The sequence below is a fragment of the Gracilinanus agilis genome, chromosome 2 (genome assembly GCF_016433145.1).
Source record: "Gracilinanus agilis isolate LMUSP501 chromosome 2, AgileGrace, whole genome shotgun sequence".
NCBI lineage: Eukaryota > Metazoa > Chordata > Mammalia > Didelphimorphia > Didelphidae > Gracilinanus > Gracilinanus agilis.
In genome coordinates, this window is record NC_058131.1 from 231209564 (window position 1) to 231233701 (window position 24138).

At 35.3% G+C, this 24138-nt stretch overlaps 1 protein-coding gene across 1 annotated transcript in view; it reads right to left on the bottom strand.

Annotated features, from left to right (window-relative positions):
* The window catches only part of BABAM2 (BRISC and BRCA1 A complex member 2), a 636045-nt gene that overhangs the window by 498616 nt on the left and 113291 nt on the right, over positions 1-24138 (bottom strand). The window contains exon 4 of the mRNA XM_044663708.1: positions 17068-17162. Within this exon, the coding sequence (XP_044519643.1) occupies positions 17068-17162 (95 nt within the window). The remainder of the gene's footprint in view (positions 1-17067; positions 17163-24138) is intronic.

A 24138-nucleotide genomic window follows, 5' to 3' on the forward strand; every position in this document is an offset into this window, starting at 1 on the left:
ATTGTGAAATAACATTTATCACATTGGATATTGAAAATATATGTTTTTCACTAATATTATGTTTTTCCTAATCTAAACTTTATTATACTCCATGGGTTTTCAATAAGGTTTAAATCAGTTAATTTTCCAGACATTTGGATATATTTGTCACCATCACTTAGATAAATTTCTTAACCATTCATTACATATAACAATATATGACTGTGTTGCAATATTCTATCATCATTTTTGTCAATTTCAGATCATTTCTGTTTCAATATGGCAATATGTTTGTTAGAGAAGTCATCATTCTGTCATTGAGCATATGACTTTCAAACCCACTGGAAATAAAACAGAGGTAGCTAGGTGATGTTGATAAACTGTATTGATAAGAGTTGATAAAAGTGATGGACCTGGAGGCAACAAGACCTGAGTTCAAATCCAATCTCAAATACATACTAGCTGTGTGACCCTGAGCAAGTTATTTAACCTCTGCCTCAATTTCATCAACTGTAAAATGAGGATAACAGCAGCTATCTCACCAGGCTGATGTAAGACTCAAATAAGACAATATTTGTAAAACACTCAGCACGGTACGTGGCTCATAGTAGGTGCTATATAAATGTTATCCCCTTATCTCTCCCCCATTCTTAAAACATTTTTCCAAGGTGGATGTTTTATGATTTAATTTAAATATATAAAACTTAGAGGCTCACCTCACCTTTTTATGACTACCATTTTGGTATAGCCTCCAATTAAAAAGTGAGGCTCATCAGTAAAATTTATCTTTTTTTTCCCATGTCAGTACTCTAGTTTTGCTCATGACAAGTGTTTTGTTTTGATATCAACTGTTAGCAACTGTCTTTTTACTGGTCATCTCATTATCCTTTCAACTTTAGGAACTCTATGCCTTGAATACAGGAAAGTATTCAATAACAATCCTTTCAGCTGCCAGATACTTAATGAAGATCTATGCCTGATTTCTAATGATTAATTAGGCTGCTTCTAAACAACAGCTTGTTGGTTCTTAGCATTCTGTTCTGCTTCTAACTATATTTTCATATGTACATCAACGAAATTGACCCTATTTCACTGTTGGTTTTAGTGATACTTCTAACATTTGATATCCCAAACCAAAACCACTATGATATCTCTAACAGTCACCAAATTGTGCTCTCTAGGAGCTATGAATTTGTGCATTTCCCTGGAGTAATAATATATACTCTTAAAAACCACAAAATTAAAAACACAACAAAACAGGATTAAAAGAGTTTATACAGCACAAAATCTCATTTTCAAATGATAGAACACATGAAAATGAGGGATGAGGGAAGCAGCTCAATCTAGTTTCATCTACTCAAGCCAAGACATTCTGAATCAACAGTGTCAAGGGGCACACATGAAACTAAACCAAAAGTATAGTATCTTAAGAAACATACATATATATATATATATATGTATATATAATTACACATAGTCCCCATATGGTCATGAAAAATACAACACAATAAAAACATGTAGTGGATCAAGCAAGAAACAAAAAGTTTGTATACCCTTAATATATGGGGAGGAAAACAAGAATTACATAAAGGGAGGGGATAAAAATTCTAAGCTATCTGCAAAAATGAATGATGATTGGCTTGAAATACTTCATAGCAGTGCATAAGTTAGGTATGAGGTACTTTATCTGCATTCTCTATAAGCATGAAGCCACCATTTTTTTTTAACAAAAAGTATCACACATCCATTCACAAACAATGGGGATCCTGGTGACTTCATCAGTTACAAGCCAATTACATGTCTATATACTTTTCAAAAAGAATTTACAACTTCTAACACACACACACACACACACACACACACACACACACAAATATAAGAAAATACGTTGCCTATAGAACAAACGAAGGATGGGGCAAAAAGTCTAAGGAGTTTGAGGAGCACATTATTATCAATTTGGTGATTACTGAAAAAGCTTCCCAAAAGTATTATAACATATATGCTTTGTTTGCTGATTATTATAAAGTCTTGAACACAGTTCCAAATTTATGGCTTATTCATACACATAAAATAAACTCAATGATGCCCCATCTGGAATAAACTTATTACCAAGAAACGCAACATCATGCTACTCACACCTCATTAATACCCTGTTGCTTCTGCCTTTCTAATTTCTAATTGGAGAGTTGGAAAATGGACTTGGTGTCAACTCCATCCATTCAATTCAATCCAGTAAACGTTTTATTAAGTACCTACTATGTGCCTGTGCCTGTGCCTTGTGGAGATATAAATAAGAAAAACAAAGACTATCCCTGGCCTTAAAAAGCTTACATTCTAATAGGTGTTATCAAGTTATGTGACTCCAACATAAAGACAAATTTAAAAGCTGCTTGATCTTGTAGAACTTTCTCTAATATCTCAAAATGTTGGTTGGGTTAAATAAGTGCAAAATTTTTAATGAATACCAAGGCAAAACAAATTGAAATCTTTGAGTTTGAATTCAAAGATGACACTCAACCAAAGACAAAATATCTAAACTTGAGCTTCAGTATTTGTTCTTCCAAAATTCAGACTGAATTAACTTCTTTAAGTATTCATTTATTTGATCTCCTTGCTATCCACGAGACTTTCAAGTCTTCTCTAGCACCACAATTCAAAAAGCATCAATTTTGTGGTGCTCAGCTTTCCTTTATAATCTGATTCTTTCATCCATACATCATTACTGGAAAAACCATAGCTCTCACTGTATGGACCTTTGTTAGCATGGTGATGTCTCTGCTTTTTGGTATGTTTTCCAGATTTAACACAGCTTTCTTATCAATGGGAAAAAGTCTTAATTTCATGACTGCAGCTGCTATCTGCAATGATCTTTGGGTTCAAGAATATAAAATCTGACACGATTCCATTTCTTCTCCCTCTACTTGCCAGGAAGTGATGAGATCAGTTGCCAAGATGTTAATTTTTTAATGTTAAGTCTCCAGCCAGCTCTTATACTCTTCCCCTTTATCCTCATCAAAAGATTTCTTAATTCTTCATATCTACATAGCTGAGGTTGATATTTCTCCTGGTAATTGTAATTAGAGCTTTTGAATCATCCAGTCTGACATTTCACATGATATACTATACATATAAGTTAAGTAAACAGGTTGGTGATATATAACTTTATCATATTCCTTTCCCAATCTTAAACTAATCAGTTGTTTCATGTCTAGTCTGGTTTCTTCTTGACCCAAACATGAGTACCTCAGAGAAATATAAAATAATTCCCACCACTCTAACTAAGGAACCACCACATTTTGTAGTGATCTATAGAAAGGCAATGAAGTAAAAGTCAGTGTTTTTCTGGAGCTCCCTTGCTTTTGCTGTAATCCAGCAAATATTGACAACTTGGATCTCTAATGCCTCTGCCTCTTTGAAAAACAGCCTGTTCTTCTAGTAATTCTTGGTTCACATATTGTTGAAGCCTAGCTTGCAGAATCTTAACCTTCCTGGCATGTGAATTGAGGTCAATTGTTCGGTAATTTTAATATTCTTTGGCATTGCCCTTCATTATGATTAGGATATAAACTGATCTTTTCCAATCTGGTGGCCTTGGTTGAATCTTCTAAATTTGCTGCATACTGAGTGCAGCACTTTAACAGCATCATTTTTTAGAATTTTAAATAACTCAGTTGGATTTCTATCACTCCACCAGCCTTACTGTTAGAAATCCTTCCTACCGCCCACTGATTTCATTCTCTAAATATATAGCTCCATTCTCCAAGATAGACCATACTGGTTATCTGTGATATTAAGATTTTTCTATGTAAACTTCTTTTGTATATTTTTGTCATTTCTCCTTAAGTTCTTCTATTTCTGTTAAGTCTCTACCATTTTTCTTGTACCATGAACATTTTTAATGAAATGTTCTTTGATATCTCTAATGTTCTTGAAGAGATCTATTGTCTTTCTCATTCTATTTGGTCTTTATCTATTTCTTGCATTGCTCATTTGAAAAACAATCTTCTCTCTCCTTTCTTTTCTCTGGAATTCTGCATTCAGTTGGGTATATGTTTCCCTTTCTCCTTCATCTGTCCCTTTCCTTCTTTCCTCAGCTATTTGTAAAGCCTTATCAGACTGCCATTTTGCTTTCTTGCACTTCTTTTTCTTTGGAATGTTTTTTGAAGCTGCCTCCTGTACAATACTGAAAACTTCTGTCCATAGTTCTTCAGGCACTCAATCTAGCAGATCTAATTCTTTAAATCAATTTATCACTTCCATTTCAGATTCATAAAGGATGTTATTTATATCAGACCTATAAAGTCTCATGGTTTTCCCTACTTTCTTCAATTTAGCTCTAAATTTTGTAGTAGGAAGCTAATGATTTGAACCACAGTGAGCTCTAGGTCATGTCTTAACTACAAACTATATTATCAATCTGATTTCAATATTGACTAGCTAATGATGTACTTGTAAAGTCACCTTTTGGGTTGTTGAAAAAGAATGTTTGCTTTTGACCAGTGTTACATTCACAAAATTTTATTAGTCTCTTCCCTGTTTCATTTTGTACTCCATGAACAAAATTGCCTATTATTTCAATTATCTTTTGATTTCTTACTTCAACATTCCAATTTCCTATGATGAATGTGACATCCGTGTGTGTGTGTGTGTGTGTGTGTGTGTGTGTGTGTTATTCCTAGATATTGTAGGTCTTCATAAAACTGGTCAACTTTTTAGCCTCTTCAGCATCAGTAATTGATTGAAGAATAAACTTGAACTACTGTGATGTGAACAGTTTACCTTAGATTTGAACAGAAAACTAATATTGGGTAATCCCCAAACAAATTATACTGGAAGGAAAAGTATTATCAACAAAAAATGGTACCATAAGCTCTTATGAGTGATACATAAAAATCTAGGAACAACTTTTTTTCTGGGTTTACATGTATTATCATACAAAACATAATTCCATGTTATTCAATTTTATTAGTGAATAATCTTATAAAACCTAAACCCCAAATAATACACCCAAATTAACAAGTGATGAATCATATATTTTCATCTGCATTTCTATTCTAACAGTTCTTTCTCTAGAGATGGATAACATTCTTTTTCATAATTCCCTCGGAATTGTCCTAGATCATTATATTGCTGTTAGTAGCAAAGTCTATCACATTTGGTCGTTCCACAATATTTCATTAATGTGTACAATGTTCTCCTGCTTATTTCCCTCTGCATCAGTTCATGTAGGTTTTTCCAGTTCTTTCTGAATCATCCTGTTCATCATTCCTTGCAGCACAACAATATTCCATTACCATCATATACCACAATCTGTCCAGCCGCTGCCCAATTGAGGTACATTTCTTTAGTTTCCAATTCTTTTAGGCACAATTTTTTTTTTAACAGATGTTTCCCTGAAACTCAGTCTACAAAATACATGTAATGAAAAGCTCTAAGGAAGAAATCAAAACTATGTAAGAAGAGGAGACTGATATATAGATATAGTTTATACATTCTGAAAAGTTCAATAGTGTTGAATAGTATATTTCTGGTTTCTCTTTAATTTAAAAATTCAATTAAAGAATTTCCCTGTACGTGAGGTCTTTCTTGGTTTACCCAGCTGCTAACTGACCTCCCTTCTTAATTTACCACGCACTACTTTATATGTGATTTACATATATCCAGAATATCTTTTGCATATGTCTACATATGCACATAGGGCAGCTAGGTAGTGCATTACATATTCAAGTCAGGAAAATCTGAGTTCAAAATTGGCCTCAAACACTAGCTATGTAACACTGGGCAAGTCCCTTAACTTCTATATACTTCAGGTTCCTCATCTATAAAATGGGGCCACACTGGAATAGGAAATGGCGAATACCAAGTATTTCTTGTAGACAAAGGACCATTTCCCTGTTACTTTTATATCCCATGCACTGAGAGCACAGGCAGCATGGATACTGAAATATTTTTTTTAAAAATTCTCAAACAATTCTCAAAGTGTAATCTATTGACCTGTGAGGATCCATTAGGAGGGGGAAAAGGTAAGAGGAGGAGAAGTTGGCATTATTTGTTTTTTTGACTCTTAATTCATTCATGAATGTATGGCAGTGTTTTCCAGAGGCTCTATGACCTGTGAATTGAAGAGTTAGCTGCAAATGTGAAGATGAGGTTAGTATCCTATTTGTAGAATTATATTTTGTTTTATAAAAATCAGAATCCACATTCTTTCTACTTTGCTTATATTTATTTCATATTAACACTGAAGAATCACTGAAGAAGATAAGATCTTTTATGTGAATGCCTGGCAACATAAATAGAAGTGGAGTTGACAGATTCAAAGTATTGAATAACTTTCCAAAATTCATAGTTTAGCCTAGAACAGTGATGGCAAACCTTTTAGCGATGGAGTATCAGTCCCCACCCCTACCCCATTCCCCAGACAGAGTGCTGTGCCCACATCCTCAGAGACCACATGCTGTGTCCTGCCCCCCCCAAAATTCTGGGCACACCTTGCCTCCCCTCTTACTCCACATAGAGGAGGGAGGAAGTGGTTCCATTGGGCTGCTAGGCAGAGGGGTGGGTGAAGTGAAGAATGTCCTCAATAAGTGTGTGGAGTGGCCTAAGCGCTCTGCTCCCCAACAGCTCTGCCACCTGTGAGCCTCCCACCTTACCCTCTGTGCACTCTCATTGGGCTGCTAGGCAGAGGGGTGAGAGATGTGAAAAAATGTTGAATTTGGCAGATATTTTCTCAAAAATGAACCAAGTGAGTGGCTCAATGGATTGAAAGCCAGGCCTAGAGAAGGGAGGTCCTATATTCAAATCTGGATTCATACACTTCCTAGCTGTGTGACCCTGGGCAAGTCATTAAACCCCATTGCCTACCCTTACCACTCTTCTGCCTTGGAATCAATACACAGTATTGATCCTAAAAGGGAAGGTAAGGGTTTAAAAAAAAAAATGAACCAAGTGAGCCTATCACTTCAAGGGAAACAACTGACAGCATTTGTTGTCAATGATAAAATTTTTGAAAACTTGTTTTTAACATCATGAGACTAACAGCTTCCCAGTGTTTAATGTCTTTTCTGATGAGAGCACTGATAACATTACTTTGGATATCGCATACAATGAAATGTGTCATCATTTGTAAGATCTACATGACTCAGTGAACCAATATTTTCCAATAACCAATGCATAATATCACAAAACCATGAATGGGTAAAAAATTCATTCAAAGTGCAAGAAAGATCAATGAATTTCAGTGCTAACAAACAATTAAAAATTCACTGATATAGTTTTAGATTCCATATTGTATCTAACACAGTTATTAAAATATTCGTTCCTCTCTTTTTCCAACAACTTATCTATATGAAGCCAGGTTTTCTTCATATACTTTAACCATAACAATAAATCACTACAGAATGAATCGAAAAGTATGAAAATCCAGGTGTCTGTATTAAGCTGGACATTAAAGAAATTAGTAAAAATGAAAAAGCAACTCTTCTCACTCATTTTCTTTTGTTTTGGAAAATATTGTCATTTTATGAATATGATGTAAGTTAATATGTAATGAGCCTATTATTATTTTTAAATTAATATACATTTTAACTGTCAGTTTTAATCTTGAATATGATAATTATCAATACGTATTTGATATCTAGTGTCCTCAGTAATTTTTAAGAGTATAAAAAAATGGTTGAGACCAAAAAGGTTGAGAATACTATTATCAGAGATAGAAAGTACAAGCCCCTGGGTCTCCAAGTCCCATCTGTGATACATACTGGGTATGTGGTCATTAGCAAGTCACTTAAACCCTCAGTGGCCTATGTAATTCTCTAAGACTGTTAATTGTAGAGAGAGTAATAATTTCCATTAGCAGAAGGAATTTTCTTACCTAGGTAATCATCAATATGCCAATGAAATTACAGGTCCTGTTCCATCTCCTATCATGAGCACCTATCACTGTAGCTGATGCATAGTAGGCATTTATTAAATGACTGATTATTTGAGTTCCATGGTTTAAATTACAGCTTATTTAATGATCTATAAATGAGATTTACCAAGAATTAGAAGCAAAAATTGTGTTGTTCAAGCTAGTATCAGGATAACCATACCAAAATTTGTCTCATTTGTGCACTAGAATCAGAAAGCTCAATTTGGTCACACTGGATCTTTATAATTACAGAATAAATCAAGAGAATGCTGGATTTTTTGCTTACACTTTTAATAAATGATATCCAAAAGGAATCAATGCTGAAGAGGAAAGAAGAACTTTTTCATGTAACTAAGAATTAATCTGTTATCTTCTGCCCTACAAACAAATATAATATATATCTAGAGTTTTAAAGAAACAATTTTTAGAAATGAAAATCAAAATGCTCAATTACTTCTATTTAAAAACAAAGTTTATGGCAACCCTTTAAATACTGAAGATAGACAGTAAGTCACCAGTGAGTATTCTCTACTCCAGGAGAAAAATGCCCAGTTCCTTCAGCCTATACTCAGATAATATTTACTCAAGGCAATTTACCATCTTGGAAATGCCCCTCAAGGCATTTTCTGGTTTATCAATGTAGTTCTTTAACTGTCATGCACAAAAGTGGACACTATTTCAGATAAGATCTGAGGAGAACAGAGTACACTGTTCCTGGAAACTATCCTTTTCCTAATGTTACCTGAAAATGCATTATCTTTATGCTCATTCATTGAAATCTACTAAAACTCCCAGATCTTTTTCACAGCAATGCATGTCCAACCATGTCTTCTCCATCTTAAACTTGTGAAGTTGAAAGACTTATTTCTTCTGAAGTTCATCCTTATTAGAATCAGGCCAATGTGTATATAGTCTTGGAGCACCTTTTTCCAGTCTGACTATGACATCCACTGTGTTAGATATTCCTTCTAGGTTTATGTCATCCACAAATCTGATAAGTATGTCATCAATGGCATTATCTAAAAAAAATTTTTTTAAATACCAGGCAAGTACAGATCTCTGGGGAACTTCTCTAGAGATTTGATAAGGGCACATTGAACTATTAACTACTATTCTTTTGATTCTGGTCATCCAACCAATTCTAAATTGATCTGATTTTATTAATTATCTATGTCATCCTCATAGAAATAATGTGAGATACTTTATCAACTCTAAGTTGTAGATCCACAATATACTATAATAAGCTTGTCCCAAAAAATTAGTTCATTCTGGTATTACGTGTCCTTGATCAAGCCATGGTGGCTCTGTCATCATCATTTCCCTATCTAAATGTTTCTTCAAAGAAGAAAAAAAATCAATATTTCCAGAGGACAGTAGAGAGGTGTATGGTGGGTGTAAGCCATCTGCAACATACTGCAAATAAGGAATTATTAAGGAAAATTGGAATCAAAGAACTGTATGAGTGGAAAGATAACAGGCTTGTCCAGTTGGCAGAAGCAATAGATAATCAATGAATAGTTCATGTGCTCCACTTATATCTCTCTCTTTCTTTTTTCCTTTAACCCTTACCTTCTTAGAATTGAAACTGAGTATAAGTTCCAAGGCAGAGAAGAATGATATGGGTTAGGAACTTGCATAAGGTCACACAGACAAGAAGTATGTGAGGTCAGATTTGAACCTAAGTCTTCTGGTCTCCAGGTCTGGCTCTCTATTCAGTGAGTCAGCTGGCTGTCCCCCATCCCTCTTAATATTAAGAGAAAATGAGGAAGAACACCAGTCATACTATTTGGCCCTCCTATGGAGAACCTGGAGGTGGTCAAGGAAATATTAGCACAGTATGGTAAGATACAGATGAATTCCGAACTGCATCATTATAAGGAATATACAACATAGATGTGATTGCATATGAGTATTCATAAACATACTGTAAATCTGTTAGTGCATGTTCCCGTTCCACTGGCACAGGTCCTAGCTCTTCTAACTTGGCCTCTGAGCATTTCCATGGCCAAAATATAAAACAGCTTGTAGCCAATCTGGTGACAGCTCTAGTAAATTTAAGTATGACTGTTTTGTAAGCCATCCAATCTTTGATTATATATTTGATTATTGATAGGGAAACGATTTTCTGAAAGGGGAACCCATTCTATTGCATATACAACTCTTCTTCAAAAATTTTCCTTTAATAAGTAAAAATCCACCACCTTTTAACTTCCACTCATTAGTCTTGGTTCTATCTTCTAGAACAATGAATGCAGTATAAACTTGCTCTTTCTTACTTTTCTAATATTCCTACAAATATTTTGAGTTAGTTGTCATGTTTCCTCCAAGATTCATCTGCATTACATATTCGACTCAAAAGACATTTATTAAACATCTACTAAATGCAAGGGACTTGGGATACAAAGACAAAATGAAAAATTGTTTCTTACTTTAAGGAGTGCATAAAGAGACACTTACCATACAATAAGTACAAGGTATCTCAAAAGTCTTGTTGCAGTTTAATTGCTAAATAGTTAAGCCTTTAATAGATAGCTTAGATATAACCACACTAAAACTTTTGAGACACTATGAAAATATAAAATAATCTAAGGAAGAAAAGAGTTCTTTAAAAAAAACTAAGAAATAAGAAAAAACTTCACCAAACTTTGAAGGAAGCTAAAGATTCTAAGAAGCAGATAGGAAGAGTCAGGATATTCTAGTTATAGAGGCAGCCTAAACAAAAGCAAAGAAACATAAAGATGCAATACTCAGCTCAGGTGCAGTCAAATATCTACAAGTCTTTCAAATATTGTTGAAAACTAATTAGTTGACACTACTGATAGTCATCTGTGACTCTGAGCAAGTCACTTAACCCTGTTTATCTCAGTTTCCTCATCTAAGTCACTGCAGAATCAGACACAACTGAGAGTTTTCTTTTTTTTTCTTACTTAAAAAGCCATATTTCAGAGTACAGACAAAAAACATGCTGAGTACACCTTTGGATTTTTTTGTGAGTTTTTCCTGAATAAATGGGTTGACAAAATATTCAGAAAACCATCACTGAAAGAACAATTATTGTTCTTAAAATGAAGCTCCTAAAATTGAGCCTCCTATTCCAGACATCATTTGCCAACCCACATTCCCAACTGCAGAACACAGGGATCCTTCTGGGCTTGAGCTCTTCACAAGGCTGTGTACACTCCACTTTTTTTTTTTTTTTAAGAATTACAACATTCTTTTGCATCTAACCAGGATTCACATAACTAAAGGCATTAAGTCTATAAAACACAAACTCTTTCTTAGGTTTCCCCTATCTTGATTGAAGTCAATTGTTTTTAGCCTAAGTACAGAATTTCATATTTATGCCTAGTAAATCCTGTTGTTGGAGCCTCATGTTCATTTTAGCCTATCAAGGTCCTCTTGAATTTTGATTCTTTCATTAATCATTTTAACCCTGCCTCTTGGCTTTGTGTAATTTGCTTGTTTAATATTAACCACAATTTCTGTCTTCATTCAAGTTATTAATAAATCTGCTGAAAAGAAGAAAGTTTCCTTTCAGTTTAACAATGAGTTATTAAATAAATATTCACTGGGTAGGATTGTACAACTGCTAGTAATCAACTCTACAAAAATTATAAGCAGATGCCTTCATCTCTTCCATTCTACTGCTGTGATGTTCATGCCACTGTTTCAGGGTCAATTGAGGCAGTTCATGAAAGGGCTTGATAATTCTTTGATTATTTCATTCTCAGATTTTTTTGCTACCAGCTAAACTAGTGCTACCACAGAGCAAGATAGAGAGTTCCAAAGTCTAGGCTTAGGCCTTAGGACTAAGATTAATGAAGCCTTGGAAAGGCTTCTTGCAGAAAGTGAGACTTAACTGAGTCTTGAAGAAATCCAAGGAAGCAGAGATGAGAAAGGAAAGTGTTACAAAACACCAGAGGAAAGTGTCATGGCATACCATGTATGAGGAATATTAAGGAAGACAATGTAATCAGATAACGGAGTTTGTGATAAGGAATAATGTAAAGAACACAGGAAAGGGAGGAAGGAAGGGACCAAGTTATGAAGGGATTTAAAAGCCAACCAAAGCATTTATATTTGATCCCAGAGATTCATGAAAGATGACAATGAAGCTTATTGAGTAGGACTATGACACAGCCATACTTGCATTTTAGGAAGATCAATCTGACAGCTGACTGGACATTGGAACAGAGTGGGGAGAGACACAAGACAAAAAGACCAACCAGCAGGGTATTGCAATAGTCTAGAAATGAGGTGATGTGGGCCTGCATCAGGATGTTAGCAGAATCAAAGAAGAGAAAGGGGCATATAAGAGAGATGTTGGGAAGGTGAAGGCAGAAATGACAGGATATGACTACTGAATGCATGTGGGGGTGTGAGAATGAGTAGGAAGTTGAAAATAATACCTAGCTTAAGAGTTTAATTAACTGGAAGCATGGTGGTCGCTCAATGAAACCTCCAAGTAATCACTTCATTACCAGAAGATGATACATTTTTAGATTTTAAAAATTATAAACTATTAAACATTAAAGAGTTTAGCTACTTGAAAGGAAAAATAGTTTATCATTCTCAGTATCTGATGTAATAATTTGTACACATTAGTAAATGTATGCAATAAAAAAACCAACAACATAAAAATGCAGAAAAAGAAAATTAGAATGAAGTAGGGATAAAGAGATAGAGAAAACGAAAGGGAAAGAAAGAGGAGGAGGGAAAAAAAGCCAGGTGAAGATGAAAAGCATACTGCTTTATCAGCAAGATGTAGTTTTTTTGTTTTTTTTTTGTTTTTGTTTTTTTTATTTTAAACCCTTAACTTCTGTGTATTGACTTATAGGTGGAAGAGTGGTAAGGGTAGGCAATGGGGGTCAAGTGACTTGCCCCGGGTCACACAGCTGGGAAGTGTATGAGGCCGGATTTGAACCTAGGACCTCCTGTCTCTAGGGCTGACTCTCAATCCACTGAGCTACCCAGCTGCCCCCAAGATGTAGTTTTTTTTAAAGAGCATTGGATTTAGATTTAAGAGACTTAGGCTTTAGTGCTAGTTTATGCTTTCTGGTCCTCAGAAAGTCACCTTCCCTTTGGACATCAGATTTTTTATCTGTTAAGTGTCAATTTTAGATTTAGGCTCTGTCAAATAAAAGAAATGAGGTTAATATAGTATAAACTGTTCTTGATGAACCCATATTGGCTCTAAAAGACCATAACTTCTTTTTCTTACTATTCACTAACCATCTCAATAATATATTCTAGAATTCTGCCAGAAATAAAAGGCAATCTCACTGGCCTATAAGTCAACAGACATTCTCTTTCCTCTTTTGAAAATCAAGAAAATATTTGCCTTTTCATGAAGCAGTGGTACCTTACTCTGTGATTTCTCAGAGGTCATTAAAAGTAGGTCAAAAATACTCATGTCTTCCCATGTTAAGATCAGGATCATCTAATGGCAATGACATGAACTCATCAAAGGCAGATAAGTCATCTCTTACTATCTCCCTGATTATCTTGGATATCCAACTCCCAGTTGTCCTTTTGTTAGTCTTTTCCAGTCCAACAGGCATTTTCGCTTAGAGGGAAAACAGAAGGAAAATTAGGATTGAGCTGCTCAAGAGACAACCACATAGCAAAAAGAGCACAGCACTGGATCTGGAGTTAGGGAGACAAGTTCTGGTTATACCTCAGTCACTTATTAGATGTAAGACACTGGACAGATCATTGAACCATTATCAGTCCACTTGCTGATCTATAAAACAAGTATGTTAATACTAGCACTTACCTCAAACAACTGTTGAAAGAGCCAAATGGGATCATAGATAAATGATAGACAAGATATAGTGCTTTGCAAACCTCAAACTTCTATGTAAATGTTAAATTAATTATTATTAGTCATCATTCTATATTTTCGTATATCATCATCCCATCTCCCCCTTAAGCAATGTTCCTATTATATTCAACACTGAGTTATTCCTCAAAAAAATCTCAGAAAAGTTAAATATCATTTCTCTCAGCTAAAAATGGTCTTGAATCATGGAGAATCTCTTAAAGAACACAATAGGGAATCTCATAAATGTTAGAAATAAAGTACAGATTTTTGAGTAACAGAAGAAAATATTTTAATCCTTCAAAATTATAAAAAAGAGACAATAAAAAACGGTATTTGCCTTTTTTAGACCCATACTACGTATTTACTATTAGTCAAATGCAAATAGTCTCCTTATTCAGTGATACATAGGTGATACTTTAAGAGTTACGATTTTCCTCCTTGATAAGTTTTAACAATGGAATTAATAGCTAAAATCTGCTTCTATTTGTTCATATGATTCTTGTGAGTATACAAGGAAATAATGTATAAAAAAGCACTTTGTAAACTGGAAAGAGCTAAATCAATATAAAGTCACAGTATTTGTAATGCTATTCAATCTCTTTCATATATTCTAAACTGTTTACAAATTGAGGTTCCATTGAAAAATTTACATCAATATAGCCTTATTACTCATTCCTCTGCAAAAAAAGCACAACATTATTAAAAATTTCTAAGGAATAAATAAAACTTTCTGCAATAGGCACATTTCTATATAATTCAAATGACAATGGCAACCTGGCAGAGCTAAGCTACTCTAGAGTAAATAAAATGAAGCAATACTTTCTAAACAATAGGCAAAAATATTTTATCAAAGTCATATCCTTCTACAGTAACCATGCAAAATATAATCCTGTCCAATTAAAAACATTTTAATTTCCTTATCTTCTCATACAAACTAATAAATCACTTATGGTAGTGTAATCCACCATGCAAGAGTCATGATCTTCACTTCTGAGGCAATGGTGACATCCAGTACAATTTTACCAACTCTACCACACAAAAAGACTACTGGAACAATAAAGAAATATTCTGTTGAGTTAAAAATTTTTCTCAGTGAAGAGCTGAAAACTATTGCAAGCACCAAGTATGTTTAAAGAAACAAAATGTTTCAGATGTAGCTCATTAAGCTGATATGTAGAATAATTTGACCACTATCCTATAGTGTGGCATTGAGTTAGGTTTTTTTTTTTCAATTCTTTTTTTATTCTGAACTTGATTACTGAAAAGACATTCTCCATAAACAGCAAATCACAAAAATGGGATTCTACATGAAACCATGAATCTCCATTTCAGAGAACTAGCTGACTAAAAAGTATATAATATGGAAATGTTTTCCATGATAATACATATGTAACCGAGATCAAATTGTTCACCATCTCCTGAAGGGAGCAGGGAAGGGAGGAAAACAATATGGATCTTATAACTCCAGAAAACATAAAAGTCTTCAGGAGAACCAGGACTATAATACAGACTTCAAATGTTAGGGAAAGAATTGAGTAGGTGGAAGTTTTGCCCCGGGTCACCCCAGGAGATATCTACCAAGAGGAAGCTTCCTCTCTCTTGGCTCTATCTTCCAAACTTTGCTGTCCTCTGTGACTACCACTAGAAGCAGGAGGACTTCATAAGACAAATACAGGGAAAGATCACAGCTGGCTCCCCACATCTGGTTTTCCCCCATTCCCTGGGCAGAATCCTAGGGGAATTTAACCCTTACTCCAAATCTACCCTCCTTCCCCAGGTCAAAGTGATGATAAATCTTGAAATGGCAGTTGGAAGGAAGAATAATCAGAGCAAGAAAGGGATGAAGGGCCCAGAGATAACTTCCTTCTTTTCTCTACTGTGTATTTTTTAAAACCCTTAACTTTCACTTCAGAATCAATGTTGTGAATTGGTTCCAAGGTAGAAAAATGGTAAGGGCTACACAACTGGAGTTAAGATGGCTTGCCCACAGTCACATAGCTAGAGAAGTGTCTGAGTCCAAATCTGAACCCAAGGCCTCTCATTTCTAGGCCTGGTTCTCCATCTACTTAACCATAGAGATGCCTCTTCTACTGTGTATTCTTTTAAATATTTCAATGATCCCTTTTTTAAACATTGCTATTGTTAATCTACCTCAAACTTTCTCTTATTCTCCCTCTAAATTAATGAATAAGAAAGAAGGGGGAAGGAAATTTCATAGCAAACAAACATAACCAAATAAATTCTATTGTTACCATTTACAAAAAATGTATGTCCTATGTGCTTTATATCTATCATCACCTATCTGTCAAGAGGTGGGCTTCATCAGAGATTGAATTGATCAGTCGCTTTTTTTAACAGAAGAGCTCTTATTTGATTTTGTTTTAAGTTCTTCCTTTCTTCTTTTTTTAAGTATTTATGTAGCATTTGTGGAAAATCTATTTTTTCCTATGAGCCTCTAGTTGTAATTGTTGTGGAGATAGATTTTCAATAATTTTTTTTATGCTGGTTGATATTTTCTTTGATTTATTCATTTCTCTAGCCTGCATCCTGAAGTAGGGTGAGGCTCTACCTCCTGTTTCCCTTTTAAGTAGGGTGGGTGGCTCTCCTTGTTTTCACCCTGAGTCTTTAAGGCACTCACCTCCTGAAAATAGGTGCTCTTGGATCTTCAAAATTAAAAGCATTTGGTATATCTGACACTTCAGGACAGTATTGGAGACCTCAGATTTGGGGACCCTTGGCTCTCCTGGCATGAGAACTGAGGTACCACACCAGTCACTTGGGCTCCTCTGCATTCCTAGGTCCACACTAAGTTGGTTCCTTGCAAGGGGGAGGGGAGAAGAGTGCCGAAAAGACTGTTCTTGCTGCCTTTGATATAGAATCTTGTAGGTTTCCTATACACGTCCTGCCTCTGGTAGAGGTTGCCCTCATTTTACCTGAAGAACTGGCTTTCCTATTACCTATGGTCTTCTGGAAGATTTTTGTCCAATATCAAGGATGAAAGGGGTTGCATAATATAATTTCTCATTGTATATTTGGTCATCATTTTTGCACAATAGGTATAGCGGAACTAGATGGCCAGCCTTTCTCTTAGACTGTTATCTTTTCTTAAATTGATTTAAAACATTCTGAAAATAAAACTAATCTAAATGACCTAATTATCAGCCATTACAACAGCAAAACGGTTATTATGCTTATTCACATTTCAGAGGAAAAGGAAGATAGATATGAATATCAATAGAAAGGCTGTGGAGTAGGTGGCAGATTTCCTTATTAAAGACAATTAATTATTTTGCCCAACATCAAATAATTATCATATAATTGACATACATATAGGTATGTCAAAGGTACTCACCTGCAAAGCAGAGGGATCTGGTAGAAACTCAGCATCTTCTCCAAAGATAAAATCAGGGGGTAACTCTGGGTAGTGAGCATTGAAAATAATGTCCCCTAAGGTAAAAAAAAATTAAATTCATTCTATAATTCTATGTTAAAATCCAAATATCCTTAGTGATATACACAAAATTCAAGGGAAAACAAATGAAGCAGTGATTAATTACTAATTTTTTTTTAAAGAGATCATGTCATTCCTTATGCGGGCAACCTAAAATATGTAAACACTAAATCTTTTTGAAAGGTTTTTATTAATATGGAAAATTTTATAAAGAGATCTATGATGTAATACATTGTAAAGAAAAATAGTGTGGCATACTCGATAGAGAGCTGGACTAAAAAAATTAGAAAACCTAACCTCTGCCCTACCTCTGCTACATGTTGGCTATGTACCCAGGGCAAATCACTTAACCTTGCAATGTCCTAGTATTCTCTTGAAAATCTAATTTGCAGGACAAGTAAAAATGTGCAAAGATAGAGGGAATTTCTTTCATGGGAGCTCTCTAGGTCATGTGATCAGTCATGTGACCAAGAAAAATGAAGTTCATGTTTTGTTCAACATAGAAAATAGGAACACAAGTAAGAATAGATTCTCCTTGTTTTCAAGGAGCCAGTAGTCTGATGTACAGAAACAATATATACAGAAAAACTGCAAGATTAGATTTAAGCATAAGAGAAAAGGTACAGATTTTAGCAGGAACCAGGAAGTCAAATCAGCTCCTGGGAGCGATGGAAACCCCAAACATAAACAAAACTCAATCAGAAAGATGATGAAAGTGAACATATTAATGTGTTTAGAAGGCATGAAATTATCTGAGAATTCATGGAAATGGCAAGATTTTCTTGTGCAGGCATGCAGTCTAAACTTCTCCCACGGTTTTTCTTTCTTTTTTAACTCAACAGATTTCCTGTCAAATATTTCATGTGACACTTGGAAATAGGAAAGAAAGGGTACCAGTCACAAGGATGTTTTTGGTTTTGAGAATGAACATTTTGGGGTATCAAAAAAAGTTAACATTTGGGGAAGGTCAAAAGACTAATGAACCTCTTGGCACTCCAATGACTTCATTAACTCTTTCAGTTTAAGAATCTGAGTAAGGCTCTGAACACAAACATGAGTTGTCTTCCTCATCAGAATGTAAACGCTTTGAAAGAAGGGGCTATCTTTTATTTTTATGTTTTATGCAGAGTAAACATCTAATAATGTTTCATTCATTCATTTATTCTGTTTTAAATAAATTAAATGCCTATTTAATATAAATATATAAATTTGGATTAGCCAGGAAAATTTCCAAATGCAGGGTGGAGATTCTGGAAAATTGCAGATTTTGGGACCAGGTAATTTCTCATTTTAATCATCTAGAGTAGTATTCCATATCTAACTCTAGATTAGAAAACAGGACCTTACCAGTAACAGTTTCTTTCTTGCCCAACCATTGAAACTACACACCTGTCATGGAGAAACGGAAAGGGTCATGAATGTACACTAGTAAGGATCTTCAGACATGGGTCAGAAATATCCTGTGAGAACCACTGGCTATGGCTTACTGTCATCTGGATGCCAATTAAATTGTGCTCCTTCACTGGTTAATTAGAATCAAAGGATCATATAGTAAGGCTTGAAAAGGGATTTTAGACCTATGTTACATATAAGGAGACTAAAGACCACAAGGTCAAAAGACATTAAGGGTAGCATTAGGGTTTGAATCCAAATCCTCTAACTTCAAACCCAAGTTCTCTTCTACTGTACCATGTTACATTATGAAGAGCACCTTATCTTTCTGCAGGCTTACAGAGGGTGGTTTTTCTTTTTCTTTTTCTCTTTTTTGGGGGGTGTGGGGGGTGGGGAGAGTGTGTGTGACTACTATGAAGGCATATCTTCATAGTAGAGGTAGTAAGACAGTTGTGGTCCCGAGAGCACTATTCACTAGCTAGGTCTTTTCTTCTTTATCTATGATGTCAATAGTGCCATATCCTTTTCTCTGTTCTCCTGATAAAATTCTGACAAAATATTAAAATAGCATCTGTAGAACAGAAAATGCATATTTTATATTATCTTCTGCAGGTTAAAACTAAGGAAATGTTGCTATCTTTGATTATGTTACTCCTTCACTCACACCTCTCTTCATTCCATCCTGTAATTCTCTGGAATCATGGCTGCATTTTTCAGAGTTCTTAAATCTCTAATAGGCTTTTGTTTCTTCTATATGATATTGTCATTATTGTACAAATTGCTTTGGTTCTACTCACTTCCTTCTGCACCAGTTCTTACAAATTTTCACAGATTTTTCTGAAATCATCCTTTCTATCATTATAGACAAAGGAGTGTATTGGGTTCTTTAGAGAAGATTAGTACCTCTGGTATGAGAGCTTACTGAGGAATGGGCGTAAGAGAACAATTTCCCCCAATAACCATGAAGGCAGCTGAATCAGGGAATAGAGAGCTTAGTCAGACATGGAAGATGCCACAGTCATCCACTGCATTCCAGGACATCTCCAATTGTCCTGACTTTTGTCTTGCCACTGAACTTCCATGACCCTGGAAGAGAGTGACTTTGTTCAACTTTGTCTCACATAAATCTAATTCAAGGGCAAGTCAATATGTCACTCCATGAAGTCATTGATCCTCTTCAAAACTAAAGGATGAGGGACAGCTGGGTAGCTCAGTGGAGTGAGAGTCAGGCCTAGAGACAGGAGGTCCTAGGTTCAAACACGGCCTCAGCCACTTCCCAGCTGTGTGACCCTGGGCAAGTCACTTGACCCCCATTGCCCACCCTTACCACTCTTCCACCTATGAGACAATACACCGAAGTACAAGGGTTTAAAAAAAAATAAATAAAGGATGAACAACAGAGTACAGTTTTCTATTTAAGGACAAGTATACCATTCTATATAATAATAAGAATTTTTTTCTTTTGAGAAATCTAGACTCTTAGAAGTTATGGGTAGTCAAAAGGATTTTAACCTCTTTTTGCATCATGGACACCTTTAGCAGTCTGCAGAAATCTATGGACCTCTGTTCACAATTATGTTTTTAAAAGTATTAAGATAAAATACTTAAGATTACAAAGAAAACAGATCATACTAGAATATAACTGTTAAGAAATTTTTTTAAGATTCATGGAGTCTAGGTTATGATCCCTGTTCTTGTCTGCCTCCCCTAATCCTAATGCATGAAAGATCACATAATCAATACTTTCTGCTAAATGTCTTTAATGACTGGAAACTCATCTCACAAAGTCCATCCCACTGTTGGGTTGCTCTAGTTAGAAAATTATTTCTCTCTGCTTCCCTATAATTTCCTCCCATGTGCCCTACTGCATCCTCCTGAAGCAACAAAGAATTCATAGCTCTTTAAATAGTGGGGGTTAAGGGATGGCGCAGCTAGATGGCTCAGTGGACTGAGAGGCTGATCTAGAGATAGGAGGTCCTAGGTTAAAATCTGGCCTCAAGACACTTCCTACCTGTATGACAAGGGGCAAGTTACTTAACCCCTATTGCCTATTCCTTAGTATTCTTCTGCCTTGGAACCAACACACAGTATTGATTACAAAACAGAAGGTAAGGGTTTAAAAAAAAATGAAGTGATCAAATATCCATCCCCTTAGTCTTTTCTTCTCTGGGTTAAATATCTTCCATTGCTTCAACCACTCAACATAAAACATAATTTCCAGAAAATTAAACCTCATGATTCTTATTTATAAATATCAAGGGAACCACTTATATTGCTAAAACCTTAATATGTGGTGCTTTAATTAATTAAGAAATGGAATCTTCAAGTACTATAATAGGTTCAAACTAAACCTTTAACCTGGTATTTTCTATGTATTACTCTGAGGACTTAAATTAAGCACATTTTAAAAGCTAAGTGATATGAATTAGCATCATTTTATTGATCAATAAATATTCTCAAGCAAAAATTTCCCATCTTGATAATTTTCATAGGCATATGCACAAACTGTTTCATTAGTTCAGTTTATTAAAATTCCTTTTTAATGACTATAATGTACCTGATACCACAAAACAAAACTGAACTTTCTCAACCTTTCTATGTTTTTGTTTGTGGGTTTTAGAAGCAGATATGAAATGAGTGTAATTTTGAAAAAGAATCAACAAGATATTTTATCGGGTAATATTGAAAAACTGAAGAAAATTCTGTGGAAGCCTAGAAACAATTATAAACACTTATATAGTACACTATGATCATTATTTTATAAACCTTATCTCATTTGATCCTTATAATGGATCTATGATGTAGAAGCTTCAATACTCCAGGAGATCTATCATCTCACAGATGTAGTAGGTACCATACCATAGATTTCAATCCAGCCTTATTTTCTCATCCTTTGCTCCTATAAATTCTTCCCAATAGTCCCCTGAATATGATAGCAGAGTTCTGCTACGTTTCTTAATATTCAGGAGGTACTAACAATTGATGCACCCCTATTATCACTCAACTGAGCTAACTCACCTTCTTCACCAGTCAGACATCTCTTGGATGATATCTTTTTTTTTAACCACAAATCATGATGGTTATATACTGCTGGCCATTTACATCCACTATCTCTCTATTCTCTCCATTGCCTCCTGGAAGATCCACAAATATGATTACTCAAAAAACTAGTTATTCCATGAATTGAAGCCATATAGCATCAGTCAAAAAACGATGATGTTACAAAAAATTATTTTAATTTCAAGAAGAGTTGGGGTACAAAGCACTACGTAATATTTCAAATGCAATTCAGGCTACTACTGTATATTTAGTAATATACTCATTTAATCATCTACTTGCAATATCTGTCCAAGATATGTACTACGAATGCTTCAGTTCAATGAGTTCCCAATTCAATTGCAAATTCTAGTCAGTACAATAGCTATTCTTCATTTGCAGAGAGTTGAGTCTAATTATTTTGAAAAAATTCCTTACTTAGGAGGTTCTATAATATTCAATGATACAATTAGCACAACATTCATGAAAAATGATGTCATCATCTATAAAGAATATCCTTTCATGACTTCCTGGTTAAAATGGCGGCAGAGTAAAAAGCAGCGCTTAACCTCTCCTAACTGAAACATACAGGACTCCTCAAGGGGACATAAAAACAAATCCAGACAAACGGAGGGACCCCACAACAGGGCGCAGTGTGGAAGGTAGGTAGAATCGGGGCACTAAATCACAGGCTGAGCAACCCCCCACCACCACTACAACACCTACAGCACCAAAGCCAGCTCAAGAGAAATAGAGCAAGCCTCCGGCACCCATTAACTCATTGGCTGCTCCAGGGCCTGTTCCTGAAAGCAGCAAGACTTAGGACCCCAAAAGGCTAAAGAATGCACACAGAATTTGAGCGTGGACACAGAGCGCAGGCGTGAGCTCAGGTGCACACAGGCTAGCGTGAACGAAGACTCTGAAACCCTGAGTGGGGAACCAGTGCAGATGGGTATATGGCTGTGGAAGCAGCACCCTGAGACTTGTAAAGGAGCCTCCGGCACAGGATCAAGCAAGGGGATCCACCAGGGGGCTTGACCTTGAGAAAAACCAGACCTGAGTCAGCGTGAGAATAAAACTGAGAATGGGCTGGACTAACAATGGCAACTCAGAATCAGGAAGGCCAAAAGAGAAAGATTAACAACAAGAAGAAAAAATCTTTAACTCTCGACAACTATTACACAGAAAAAATCCAGAAAACCGAGCAAACAGAAGAGGAAAACAAACAAGCATCCGGACCCTCCGAAAATAATGAAAACTGGTCACAAGCTCTTGAAGAGTTCAAATATGAGATAACGAAAAAGTTGGAAAAGATTTGGCTAGAGAAATGGGAAATAGCTCAAAAGGAAATAGGCAAGAAAATAACAATTTAAAAGGCAGAATTTTGCAATTGGAAAGTGAGGCTAAGAAATCAAATGAACTGATAAGCAAATTAAACACCAGAAATAACCAGATTGAAAAGGAAAACCAAAAGATCATAGCCAAAAACCAAAAGATTATAGCCGAAAACCAGTCCCTAAAGCCTAGAATTAAGCAATTACAAGCTAATGATCTCTCAAGACAACAAAAACAAATAAAACAAAGTCAAAGGACTGATAAAATAGAAGGAAACATGAAATATCTCAATGAGAAAGTGACAGACCAAGAAAACCGGTCTAGAAGAGACTATTTGAGAATCATTGGTCTTCCAGAAAAAGCAGAAATTAATAGAAACTTGGACTCCATACTAAAAGAAATTATTCAGCAAAATTGTCCTGAAGTTCTACAACAAGAGGGCAATATATTGAAAGGATCCATAGATCACCCTCTACATTAGACCCAGAAAGGGCAACGCCAAGGAATATAATAGCCAAATTAAAGAGCTTTCAAATAAAAGAAAAAATCTTACAAGAAGCCAGAAGGAGACAATTCAAATATCAAGGAGCACCAATCAGGATCACACAGGATCTGGCAGCCGCCACGCTAAAAGACTGCAAGGCTTGGAATATGATATTCAGAAAGGCAAGAGAGCTGGGCCTTCAGCCACAGATTAACTACCCATCGAAACTGACTATATACTTCCAGGGGAAATTATGGGCATTCAACAAAATTGAAGATTTCCAAGTATTTGCACAGAAAAGACCAGGACTAAATGGAAACTTTGATATCCAACTACAAAAATCAAGAGAAACATGAAAAGGTAAATGAAAAACAGAGAGGAAAGAAAGAAAACTCATAATTTTTTAAATTTGATCCTTTGAGGACTTCAATAAGATCTAATTATCTGTATTCCTATGTGGAGAAATGCTAAGTATAATTCTCTGTAATGAACTCTATTCACTATTATAGTATTCACTATTATAGTAATCAGAAGAATAATTCAAAGGGAGAGGGTGGAATACTAAATGGTCTAAGATGATATGGGGGGTGGGAAAGAGGGGGTGAATAGCAGGGGACACCAAGAGAAACTTGAGAGAATGAGAAAAATAGGATATTCTATTATACACAAAGAGGGCATGGGAAGGGGAGGGGACAAATACTATTATAAGAAGGAGAGGAAGAGAG